General features: G+C 41.1%; 1 protein-coding gene across 2 annotated transcripts in view; it reads right to left on the bottom strand.

Annotated features, from left to right (window-relative positions):
- The window catches only part of CFI (complement factor I), a 46,597-nt gene extending 36,530 nt beyond the window's left edge, over positions 1–10,067 (bottom strand). For both annotated transcript variants that reach the window (XM_061164218.1, XM_061164219.1), the window contains exons 1-2: positions 9,878–10,067; positions 1,536–1,580 (exon numbers count right to left, since the gene is read on the bottom strand). In XM_061164218.1, coding sequence (XP_061020201.1) covers positions 1,536–1,580; positions 9,878–9,934 — 102 coding nt within the window. In that variant the 5' untranslated portion in view covers positions 9,935–10,067. The remainder of the gene's footprint in view (positions 1–1,535; positions 1,581–9,877) is intronic.
- Positions 10,068–13,304: the final 3,237 nt, after the last annotated feature.

The raw sequence follows: 13,304 nt of genomic DNA, 5'->3' as shown, positions 1-13,304 counted from the left end.
AAATTAAAGGAGACATGCTCCTTGGAAGAAAACCTATGACAAACATAGACAGCATATTAAAAAGCAGAGACATTACTATGCCAATAAAAGTCCATCTCGTCAAAGCTATGGTTTTTCCAGTGGTCATGCATGGATGTGAGAGTTGGACCATGAAGGTTGAGCATCGAAGAATTGTTGATTTTGAACTGTGGCGTTGGAGAAGACTCTTGGAAGTCCCTTGGACTGCAAGGAGATCAAACCAGTCAATCCTAAAGGAAATCAGTCCCAAGATTTGGGACTGATGTTGAAGCTGAAGCTCCAATACTTTGACCACCTGATGTGAAGAGCTGACTCATAAGAAAAGACCCTGATGCTGGGAAAGATTGAAGGCAGGAAGAGAAGGGGATGACAGAGGATGAGATGGTTGGATGGCATCATCAACTCAATGGACGTGAGTTTGAGTAGGCTCCAGGAGATGGTGAAGGACAGGGAAGTCTGGCGTGCTGCAGTCCATGGGGTCGCAAAGAGTTGGACATAGCTGAGTGGGTGAACAACAACATGGGGTCAAGATAAGGTTTCTGTTTTAGGATGGAGAATCATATTCATGTGCTTGATTATGGGACATTATAGATTATATCATCTAGTTTTAGCTGAAATAATCTTCGCAGATGGACAAGTGATTTAGAGATTCATGTAGTGAAATGATACCAGATTGACAATAATGCCAAAATACAACATCAATAAACAAGAAAACGGCAGAGTCTACACTTCCAGCTACAGTAGAAGCTGTTCATTAGCCACCCCATGGGGTTCAAGACAATAGAAAGCTAATCAGATATGAAAAGAAGCCAACCTTCCCCCAATCAATAATATTAAAGAGACTGATTGAAATATAGGTTTCCATCTAATATCATTATTGAAACTTTCCCTGTGTTTATTGTGTATGTTGCTCTTTGTAAGGTATCTTTTCCAACTAATATGATATTAAAATCAAACAAAAAAATTAAAAAACACTGTATTTGATGACATTATTTCATTAAAGATTAACAGTAAGATTATTATTAAAATACTTGTTTTTAAATTTTTCTTTTTTAAAGTGTATTTATACAGTAGAGTATATATTATTTATAAATAAATATATTCACATATACTGGGGACACACACACACACATTTTTAGTGATTACTACTATAGCCTAGTTATCTCTAAAACATGACTCAACTCCCTTAGCTGCTGTTTGTTTTTTTAAGGGAGGATCATTTCTTTGGTTTTTGTGATGCTGTAATCGTTATCCTGCTGTAAACGTTATCTTTTTATTCTAGGCAGGAGTACAGGTTAGCCTTTTTTTATGCTGTGGCACATGGATTGTGGGATCTTAGTTCCTCAACCAGGGATTGACCCTGCACTCCTGTCAGTGAAAGCATGGAGTCCTAACCACTTGCCCTCCAGGGAATTTCCCAGTGAAGGCCTTTTAGATGGACAGTTGGTTATTAGACAACAAACAAGAAAAAAAAACAATCTACTATCCCACCCCGGTGTACAGCCATATAGCGTTACCTCTGATTTCTTCACTGCGTTTGATTTTCGTTTTCCAAAAGTAGCCTATAAACAAAAGAAAAAAACAAGATCAATTAAAACCAAATAGAGCAAAAGTCCACCATTTTCCCTCTGACTGTTTGCTGTAAAAGAGTCAAAAATTCCCCTTCTACTGCTAACTAGTTGTGTGATTTTTGGTAAATGACTTTACCTTTATGGTTGCTTCTTCTTCTGTGAAATGTGGAAAATAAAAATAATATCCTCACAGAGCTGTTGTGAAGAGCAGAAATACATGGGAAGGCAGAAATAAACACTTGGGATCCTGTACAATGCTAGTGTGATGCTGACTGCTAGTGGCAGACTGCTTATGGCCCCAACTCTACTATTATTCATCCTATCCTTTGCTGTTATCTCTTCCTTCGGAGAGGGGAGGTATATTTTCCTACTTCTAGATTCTGGGCCTGGCCAGTGACTTGCTTTGGACAAGGAAGTCAGCATGTGTGACATAAGAGATGCTTGGAGGGTACTTGTGCAACTGGGTTTGTCTTTCTGTTTCTCTGCCATAGCTATGGGAAGAAGATGATCAGGCCAGCAATGAAGAATCGCTCCAGCTGAGCCCACCTTCACTGAGATGATCTCCAGCTAACCTGTAGGTGAGTAAACTAAAGTTACATGCCACTGAGATTTTGTGATGATTGCATTATGATGGCCAACAGGTACAATAATGATTTTCCTGGAAAAACACTGAGGAATAAGATGGAAAACTTTCAAAAAGAGTAAGCAATATAGACTTTTGTCTTTCTTCCAGAAGTGAATAAACAGCTCATATCCTGAAAGTTAACAATCACATCAGAAACATTTCTGTTGAAAGAGTCTTAGGCCCTATGTGGCCTCAATTCCTTCTCATCGTGGGCTTCACTAGCAATTTTTTCCTCCAATTTTATTTCGGGGTTATTTCCATCACTTTTGCCTCAGAGAGTATAAAACAAAACAAAACAATGGTATAGTTTCTTGGTCTTGTTCTTTTTATAATGAATGTAAAATGGATGAAAAAAATTTTCATTTTTAATTGGTATTTTAAAAAATAGAAAACACACAGAAATATTACAAACATATTCAAAAGCGTGCCTGTAAAAATTATATTTCTCTCCTTCTGTTATCCATTCAACACATTCAAGCACTACCTCAGAGTCAACCACTTAATAGTCTCTAGTGAACCTTTCCAGAGATCATCAGTGCATATGTGAACCCACACTTTACTAATTCTGCACCCCCAACACCAGTATAATTTACAACCAGGAGCCCACAAAGAGCATTTAGATTGTTTCCAATGTTCTGTTATTATGAACAGTGTTGTAATAAATCTCCTCATATAATATACATCATTTCCCCCATATGCTAAGTATATTTGTCAGTACTTACCTGGGAGTAACATTACCGAATCAAAGAAATGAGCAGTTTTAGTTTTGAAAGATATTGGCTAATTTCTCTGTCTAGTGTGCATGCTCAGTTGCAAACTCTTGTGACCCCATGGACTGTGGCCCACCAAGCTCCTCTGTTCATGAAGTTTTCCAGGCAAGGATACTGGAATGAGTTGTCATTTCCTACTCCAGGAGATCTTCCCCACCCAGGGGTGAACCTGGGTCTCCTGCATTGGCAGGTGGATTCTTTACCTGGGAAGCCCTTCTGTCTCTAGAAATTGCTCAAATTTGAACTCTTATCATCAATATATCAGTTCAGTTCAGTCGCTCAGTCATGTCTAACTCTGCAACCCCATGAACTGCAGCACGTCAGGCTTGCCTGTCCTCACCAACTCACGGAGCTCACTCAAACTCATGTCCATCATCAAGTTGGTGATGCCATCCAACCATCTCATCCTCTGATGTCCCCTTCTCCTCCTGCCTTCAGTCTTTACCAGCAAGAGGGTCTTTTCCAATGAGTTGTTTCTTCACATCAAATGGCCAAAGTATTCGAGTTTCAGGTTTGTTGAAACAGTTTCAGCTTCAGCATCAGTCCTTCCAATGAATATTCAGGACTGATTCCTTTTAGGATTGACTGGTTTGATTTCCTTGCAGTCCAAGGGACTCTCAAGAGTCTTCTCCAACACACAGTTCAAAAGCATCAATTCTTCGGCGCTCAGCTTTCTTTATGGTCCAACTCTCACATCCATACATGACTACTGGAAAAACCATAGCTTTGACTAGACGGACCTTTGTTGGCAAAGTCGTGTCTCTGCTTTTTAACGTGCTGTCTAGGTTGGTCATAGCTTTTCTTCCAAGGAGCAAGTGTCTTTTAATTTCATGGCTGCTGTCACCATCTGCAGTGATTTTGGAGCCCCCCAAAATGAAGTTTTTGTTGTTTTCATTGTTTTTTTGTCTGTTTTCATTGTTTCCCCATCTATTTGCCATGAAGTGATGGGACCGGATGCCATGAGCTTTAAGCCACTTTTTCACTCTCCTCTTTCACTTTCGTCAAGAGGCTCTTTAGTTCTTCTTCACTTTCTGCCATAAGGGTGGTGTCATCTGCATATCTGAGGTTATTGATATTTCTTCAACCCCATGGACTATATAGTCCATTGTATTCTCCAGGCCGGAATATTGGAGTGGGTAGCCTATCCCTTCTCCAGGGGTCATCCCTTCATCCCTTCATCCAGGGTATATGACAGGGCCTATTTTCCATTTTCTTGACCACAGAACACAAAACATTAAACATTTTTATCTTTGTCAATTAGGTATATAAAAATGTCATCAGAGAATAATTTTATCTGCATTTCCCCCCCAATGACTGAGGTTGACCACCTTTTTTTTTTTTTTTAATTAATTAACTAATCTCTGGCTGTACTGGGTCTTCACTGCTGCACACAGGCCCTCTCTAGTTGCTGCAAGTGGAGCCTCCTCCCTCGGTGCGGTGCTTCTCACGGCAGCGGCTTTGCTTGTTGCGAAGCACAGGCTCTAGAGTGCGTGCGCCCAGCAGTTGGGGTGCACAGGCTTCGTTGCCCCACGGCGTGTGGAATCCTCCCAGGCCGGGGATGGAACTTGTGTCCCCTGTATTGGCAGGCGGATTCTTAGCCACTGGATCACCAGGGACATTCTAGATTCATTGTCATTTATCAAATTTAAGAAGTTTTTGGCTATTACTTCTTCAAATATTCTGACTCTCTCTTCTCCTTCTGAGATCCCAGTTGTGTATATACTGATGGTTTCTCTTTTTATTCTTTTTTCTTTCTGCTCCTCAGATTAGATAATTTAATTGACCAATCTTCAGCTTCACTTACTCCTCCGCCTGCTCAAATCTGCTATTAAAACCCTCTAGTGAATTCTTTGTTTTACTTTTCAGTCTAATTCCTTTTATAATTTCTATCTTTTTATGGATATTTTCTATTTGTTCCTACATCCTCCTTGTTTTTTTTTTTTTTGGCTATTTGAATATATTTAAGATGTTTGACTTAAAGTCTTTGTCTGGTGGCTACAAAGTCTGTCCTTCCTTAGAAATTTCTCCTGTGAATGGGCCATATTTTCTTGTTTCATTGCATGCTTCATATTCTTTGTTGAAGATTGGATATTTTGAATATTATAATGCTGTAATTCTTGAAATCAAATTCTTTCTTCTCCTCAAAGTTTGCTTTCCTTGACTCCTGTAGATTATAGCTGTTTACTAATTTTTCCAAATTGTTTCTATAAGGATTTTTTTTTGTCATGTGTGGTTTCTGAAGTCTTGGTTCTGTCAAGCGAGTGTATGCTCCTCAGTTCTTTTTCTTGTCACAACAAAAATTTGGAGTGACGGACATTGAAGCCCCCTCGGCAGGTCACACCTCTTGGGTCTTGGACAGACCAGTATTATAGCTCTTAAATAAATCAATGCTACAGCTCTATTTTATTTAGATGATAGCAGGAAAATCCATCTTCGAGGTGTGAGGGCACTTGGATCCAAAGACGGGAAGAGAAGAGTGCCCCATCGTGCAGGAGAGAGAGAGAGAGAGAAGAGGGCTTTGGCTCTTCTTTTTATATGTTTTTTTGTTCCCCCTGAGCCTGCCCTATGCAAACTGGGCTTAGGCAGGAGCACTGTTCTACCTGAGGTCCTCACTCTGGTCCCCGGACCTTCCTTTGTTCTATTTTCGAGGACTTTTCCCTTCCAGGTCTTTTAGCCACTGCCATTTTGAACTCCTTTTCCCTATTCTAACTACCTAACAGTTCCTTTACCTTGCATTTATCTAGGATTTAGACAAAGATTTCCTTCCACACAAGGAACCAGAGAGAGAGAAAGAGAAAGGGAAAGGGAGAGGGAGGGGAAAAAAGAGAAAGGAAGGAAGAAGGAAATAAAAGAAAGAAAGGAAAGAAGGAAAGAAAAGAATAAGGAATCCTTGAAACTGAGAACAATAAAAAAACCTCTTCTGAGTTTGCAAATTGGCTCTGCACTGGGGCACATCAGTGCTCAGCACTTAACCAGTGTTTACAATTCTGTCTTAGCTTTTACTTCATGCTTGCACTGAGCCTGAAGATGTAGGCTTAGGGTCTTCTTAGGTGTTTTCTGGGCTTCATCTTGCACTGGGCATGTGTGTTGATTTCTAAATTCCCCAGGATACACAGGGGCTTTTGAATGCCCTAATTTCCAATGAAAATGTTTCCTTCCAAGCTTCAGCACTCTATTGTAGGCCTCAACCGTTATCTTTTGTCTCAGGTGGGGGTAATTGTTTATTTGCTTGCCTTTATGTTTTTGAGGAATGCCTGCTGCCTTTCCACTCTGAGTTCCAAGTTAGATGAAACAAAGACAAATTTATTGTTTCAGTCTTTCAAGTAGCCCCTGGATAGGTTAGAACAGACAAACACAATTTCTTTTTAAATAAAGTCTGCTCTGCTCCATTTAGAACTGGCGACTAGAGTTCCACACTGGGAATCTGGATTGCTATCTTCAAGACTGCCACTGAGTTGATATCTGGGTGGGATAAGAGCAAGTAGAAATACTGCAGTTTTCCAACCATTTTTAAGTTGCCTTTTTACTTCATTCGGCATTCACTTGGATACTGTAGGACTTTGATAACTGGAGTTCTGACAAAGTTGGTTTTGAAAGTTTGCTTGACTTTTCTACTTTTTTTTGGTGGGGGGACAAGTGTTTGGATTTGCCTACTCTGCCTTGCTAGCTGACATCACTCTCTGCACTGTGTATTGCCTCTTGTGCATATTCTATTTCCAGATCTCATCATTCTGTTGACCATCACCCCAGTTCTTTCCTTCCAAAATACTACCCATATAAACCAAAGTTTATAATATGCTTTTAGGGTTAAAAAAAAATTAAAGGTTTTGGTCGGGGATTATGTCACAGCCAAGCATATCACAGTATTTTACCATATTGACTAAAATATTTGGCTTCCCTATTCATTACTGGGGCTTCCCTGGTGGCTCTGATGGTAAAGAAGCTGCCTGCAATGCAGGAGATGGTTCGATCCTTGGGTTGGAAAGATCCTGCAGAGAAGGGAATGGCTACGTACTCCAAAATTCTTGCCTACAGAGTTCCAAGGACCGAGATCCCTGTTCCTTAGTATCCCTTTGTTATTGACACAGTAGCCACTACCTCTGCACTCTGAGTTTCTTTCCCACCCTTTCCTAAGTCCCCTTACCTCTTTGTCTGGATAGGTTCAGTAAAACCAGGATTCTCATTTCACTGTTAGAACAACTTCACTGCCAGCCCACCCCATCATTGACATAATCCACTTTCAAATCAGTCCATCAAAATGTTTTGATATAAAAAAGGAGTGGGGCTTTTTATCCCTGAGAAGGAAATCTGCTCCCAGCTTTTAAAATACAAAAGTTTCCCTCAGCTGTACATATTTTATGTCATGTTGAAAATGTAGAGATACATTTTAAAACTTAGAACATATTTATGTTGTCTCTATGGTTGTTGCAGCCATGAAATTAAAAGACGCTTACTCTTGGAAGGAAAGTTATGACCAACCTAGATAGCATATTAAAAAGCAGAGACATTACTTTGTCAGCAAAGGTCCGTCTGGTCAAGGCTATGGTTTTTCCAGTGGTCATGTACGGATGTGACAGTTGGACTGTGAAGAAAGCTGAGTGCTGAAAAATTGATGCTTTTGAACTATGGTGTTGGAGAAGACTTTTGAGAGTCCCTTGGACTGCAAGGAGATCCAACCAGTCCATCCTAAAGGAGATAAGTCCTGGGTGTTCATTGGAAGGACTGATGCTGAAGCTGAAACTCCAATACTTTGGCCACCTCATGTGAAGAGTTGACTTGTTGGAAAAGACCCTGATGTTGGGAGGGATTGGGGGCAGGAGGAGAAGGGGACGACAGAGGATGAGATGGTTGGATGGCATCACTGACTCGATGGACATGAGTTTGAGTAAACTCCTGGAGTTTGTGATGGACAGGGAGGCCTGGCGTGCTGCGATTCATGGGGTCGCAAAGAGTCGGACACGACTGAGCAACTGAACTGAACTGATGGTTGTTGCTCTTCAGCCACTAAATCAGGTCTGATTCTTTGTGACCCCATGGACTGTAGCCCACCAGGCTCCTCTGTCCATGGGATTTCCCAGGCAAGAATACTGGAGTGGGTTGCCATTTCCTTTTCCAGGGGATCTTCCCAACCCAGGGAAGAACCCAGGTCTCCTGAATTGGCAGGTGGAGTCTTTACTGCTGAGCCACCAGGGAAGACCCTATCTCTATGATAAGCTCCATTTAAAAATGATTATTTCTCAGCAGGTGGCATAAAAAATCATACCATTTCCTTTTATAAAGAAATAATAATAGTATTTTTATGAAGTTGTGGTTTCACAAATACGATATCAACTCTTTTCAAAATGCTGTTTCTTAAAGGAATGAAGACAATTTTATGATTGGATGATTGTTCAGTAAAAGAAAGAGGCTCTTTTCCTTTGTGTAAGTGAAAACTATTTTCAGTTTTCTGTTTTACTCTGTTTTTGTTCCAGGAACCCAAAATGTGGCTGAAATATCCTTTTTTCAGAAAACAAATTTTTCTTGTTATAATGTAGCACACATTTATCTGATATTTAAAAAAGAAAAATGAAGAATGAATAAGACAAAATTTTTGAACTCTGAAAATTCATAAATATATAAAACATAAAAATCATGAGTAATCCCATTACTCAGAGATACCAACTGTTATCTGTTTAATATACACCCCTCATGAACTTTTAAACTGCCATTTATATAAGCATTTATTAATATATTTGTGTATATATGTGTGTGTATTTTTCTTCTTAACAAAAACAAGATTTTAGTGAGGCATTATTTTTATTTCAATAAATATAAAAGCACCATTTTAATGTGATAGTTATTTCTGGATGTGCAAGAGTTTAATCTATTTTAATCAATAAGCACTTACTTTATTTCCATTTGGTTTATACTATAAACATTGCATATATAGTTTAGAACTTATAAGAAACTTAAGTATTTAATTCTGATATCTTAGGTAGTTTTCTTTAAACATTTGCTGCTATAAACAGACTTTAACACAAAACAATATTTTGAATTGTTTCAAAACTCTTTGATCACAAAAGTAGGCAATCATCAGTAAGTCTCTAAAATGTCTTAAACATTCCTAACCTTAACAGCCTACCTTCCAGACTGGCTACAATCTGCTGTTTTGGCTTTAACTCCTTGAGTTGCCTACAAAGTCTCTACTCTGATCAAGTGGGTTTATTCATGGAGAGGAGCCCAGTGTTTTTCTGTCTTTCTGGCCATACCACTTGCTGTTTTTCAGGCTGAAAATCACTTCCTCTTTCTCTCCACTGATCAGATCTAATCCAGAATTATAGGTCTAGCTCAAATCCCACTTGTCCCACAAACCCTTCTTGATCTGCGAGCAGGAAGGGATTTTTCCTCTCATTAAAGTCCCTTGGCAGGTGATATTTGTGCCATTTTGGGGCAATTAAATATATATGTCTCGTAACAGTTCCTTCTCATGTTTTCAAATATTTTTCAAATTATGTGTTTTGTTTCTTCATTGGTATATTTGTATCATCTTTCTACAACCGTACAAAAGGCTACTGAAGGAAGGATCAGTCTTGTCCATTGCTATACCTTGCACATAGATAGGGCTTGATAAATGTTTACTGATTTAATAATTACTATAAATCATAGGTCTATTAGTAAAATTCTCATTCAATCCAATCTCTATGCACAGATAATAGCATATGAAAAAAGCAATTTCTTCAAGCTCTTTCATCGAGATATAACATAAAATCTTGGTTACTGACTAAATACTGTCATCGTTGGCAAGTAAACTATGTAATCTTTAAGTCAAAATAATATCCTTGAGATTTTTTTCTGTATTTTTACAATACTTGAAATATCTACTTAAAAGTTTGCATAAATATTGAATTGCTTACCTCACAAAAACTTAAGTAGAAGCACAAAAGTAAGAGAATGACATGACCAAGCTTCATGTTGGAGACAATCAGGATCTGTGTCTCTACTGTGGACTCTTCTGCACCCCAGGTATTCTTTTGAAATTTAATTTTTAACCTCTGAAAAAATATTTAAAAAGAGCAGGACTCCTAAAGAGCTTTGTACTTTTGAACTTGTGGAGAACTTGGCAAAAATCCAGAGTTTTACCGTAAATGAAACCAAAAAAGACCTCAGCAAATAGCTGAGGGACTGTGTTTCCCGCAGAGAAAACTGATGCCCCACCTCGATTCTGAACAATGCCTTGTTCTGTTTGCTAGAATAGACAGAAACCACTGAAAGAAATTCCTTATGCTTTGGTAAAACAGAATCATATTTTTCTTTAAGGACGAAGACTAGGAAATGGTAAGGAGTAAAAAGTCCATCGTATTGAATGCTATGCTGAACACTAAAAATCCTCACCAAAATGGTTCCTTTATCAATCATGGGTTGTCCTGTGATAAATTCTTTTTCTCTCAGCAGAATGCTGTCACAGTTCGATTCTCTGGAAGCAGGTGTGAGACAGAGTTTGGGGTGGGAGATACTTACCAGGAATCAGCTCCGGGGAAAGGAAGGGAGCAGAAGCAGGAATGAACAGAAAGAGAAAGCAGCCTGCAATGTGGGTCTGACACAGCCTCGGCCAGCTCTGGGTCGGGGGCAGTGGGCCCTCTGGAGTGATAGTGGCCGGTCACAGGGGCCCTGGGTCATGCAGAAATGGCTGGGTCCTGCCTGCCTTTTTCGGTGACCTGGTGACAGTTGCCCAGGAAATGCATGTCCTTGGGTGAGGCAGGTCTTCAGTTGCTGTCAGAGAGAAGTGTCCGCTGACCACTCTCTTCACAGCCAGGCGGTCAGAACTTCCTTGAAAGGGGGATCTGGGAAATTCATCTCCTGGCCTTTCAGAGTCTACCATTTGCACCTTTGAGGTCTGCTTTCCATGGATGTTTCAAGGGTGGCTCCTTCACACTTCCAGTGGGCCTCTTCCTGAGAGATAATTTAGGAGAGGGAAGTTGCAGGGGGTGTGGGTGGGGGAAGGAACTGTAGCCCCTTCCCTTGCAGTTGACCTTGGGGCTGCAGTTACTCCTCAGCCTCTGCCTCCTTCCTGTCCATTCTAGACTCCCTTCACCCTGAGTCTCCCCCTCTGCTGGCCTCAGTGGCTTACCTGGTGGCATGACCCTCAGCCTCTTCTAGGAGTGGCTGAGCCCCTGAGTGCCATTCCCTTCTCAGACCACGGCTGCTGTTCCCCTTTACTGACACAGGAGATACCTGAGTAGCTCTCACGGTTCCCCACACATTCCTCCCCACCCTCGCTGTAGCAGGCTTCCTTCCCCTGAAGTTCTCTTGACAGGTTACTTCTGTCTAGATGGTGAGTCCTCCTCTCCCCAGGCAGCTCAATGTGCACCAAGCAGAAGGCATAGCATATAGTTCACTGGGGTTCCTGTTTGTGCCCCAGGGGAACAGTGGGTTTCCTTTGAGAAACAGACCTCAGAGTGCAAAGTGTGGGGACAGGAAGCACAGAGCCTCTAGTTGGTCATCAGAAGTGACGGCAAGTGTGGTCATTCCTGCCTCTGCTTCTTGGGTCGCAGAACTGTGACTTCTCTCTGTTGCAGACACAGTGGCGCATGACGGTCCTTCGATTCAATGCATATACTGCTTCTTGGAGATCAGCACCCAGTCCTCCGAGTTTTGTCTTAAGTAGCACCTCAGTTCGGCCTTCAGCAGGCTACTCCAATGCTCCATTAGGCTGTCAGCCTCACAGTGGTGCAGTTATATGGTATGACCAGTGAACTGCACGGCCAGAGCTCCACGCTCACATCTCCTTTGCTGGAAGTGGGTTCCCTTATCTAGCAGGATGTTACATGGGATCCCTTGTTGGAGGATGAAATACTCTGTAATCCTTTGACTCATGACCGTGTGGCCCTGCAGGTAGGAAAGGTACCTGTCTTTATGTCTGTTTATTTATGTCTATTCCTGTGAGGATGTACCTCTGGCCTTTTAAAGATTGAAACAAGTGAATGATCAATTTACCACCAAGTGGCTAGCTGGTATCCTTGATGAGTTGTGCCATCTTGGGGGCTCGGCGTTGGTCCCTGTTGATATCAGATTGGACATTTGTTGATGGCGGTAGCCAAAGAAACCTTCAGGGCCTGTGCTATTATTGGCCATCTCTGTCTCCATTTTATCCTTGTTCCCGTTGTGTTAGTACTGAGATGGTTGATGACTGAGATTGGCTGATATCAATTAGCTGAGTCATTTTGTTGACCATTTATTACTTTTCTCTAGTGGATGTTCTCTGGTGGTGTTAATATGCATTACAAAGATTTTTATACTTCATTCCCACTCCTATAAGTATGTCCACAAGTTTCTACTCAGACCTTCTTGTTCTTAACCTTTGAATATCTTTCATTTTAGGAAAAAAGACCATCAGGCAATTACTACTGCCTGTGATTCCACATATAGTCTAACCTTAGGCCTCTTTTTTCCCCACACAGAGTGGATAGCCATGTGTACAACCTGAAGCTATGCCCACTGGGAGGACTTTCTTCCACCGCGTCTTTCAGAACCATTACCAAGCATGGTTGTCATTCAGCTGCTGTTTTGGGGGTGTACCTACATACAGAGCCACGCATCTGTGAAGCAAACTCAAACATTTCTCTCCTCCTTCAGCTGCTCATACCAGGGTTCCCATAGAGCCACAGGGGTGAGCTGAGGGACACAGGTGCAGCAGCTTGGATTTGGGGGAAAAGAGAGAAGCCTAGGCCACCTGCTCAAGTACTTTGCTGGTGCCCTTTGCTCCTCTGAGCCCTCTGTTCTAGATGTGACAGGTTCACCTTAGGTTTTTGCTAGGCCTGTTCAACCTTGTACTTCATGGGTCTGCTAGGACCCAGCCCTCAGTGTGCATTTCTCCCACAGTGACACATCAGTCACTCCATTTACCAGTGTTCAGTAGTGCCTGGGTTGTTTCTCTAAAAGAATATAATCCTCTGCTGCAGATGGCATGGCCTTGCTCCAGAACCTCAAGGTGTGTTCTTCCGCTGAGGCTTCCTCAAACACTCTGCAATGTTTTTTCCCACCGGTAACACCTCCAATGCCACAGGGTCTTCTGGATTACTGAAGAACTCTTTCCTGCTCTGGGAGCCAAAGCATTATTTCAGTGTGAAATATTTGTCCCCCAAATCAAATATATTCCCCAAAAGGAATATCTCCAAAAAGACTGACTAAATTTTATGCTTCCTTCTTTGTGAAATGAAGTACAAGACAAAATAATTTGTCCTTTACATTTGATAAGATGTCTTAAAAAATCTGAGATGTTTTCTCACAATTTTACTCATGTGCCACTTGTTGCCTGCTCTCTGGAGCATGTATGTCTTATCA

The sequence above is a fragment of the Dama dama genome, chromosome 17, assembly GCF_033118175.1.
Source record: "Dama dama isolate Ldn47 chromosome 17, ASM3311817v1, whole genome shotgun sequence".
NCBI lineage: Eukaryota > Metazoa > Chordata > Mammalia > Artiodactyla > Cervidae > Dama > Dama dama.
The sequence above is the reverse complement of the archived record's forward strand: the minus strand, read 5'-3'. Positions and strand labels throughout refer to the sequence as shown.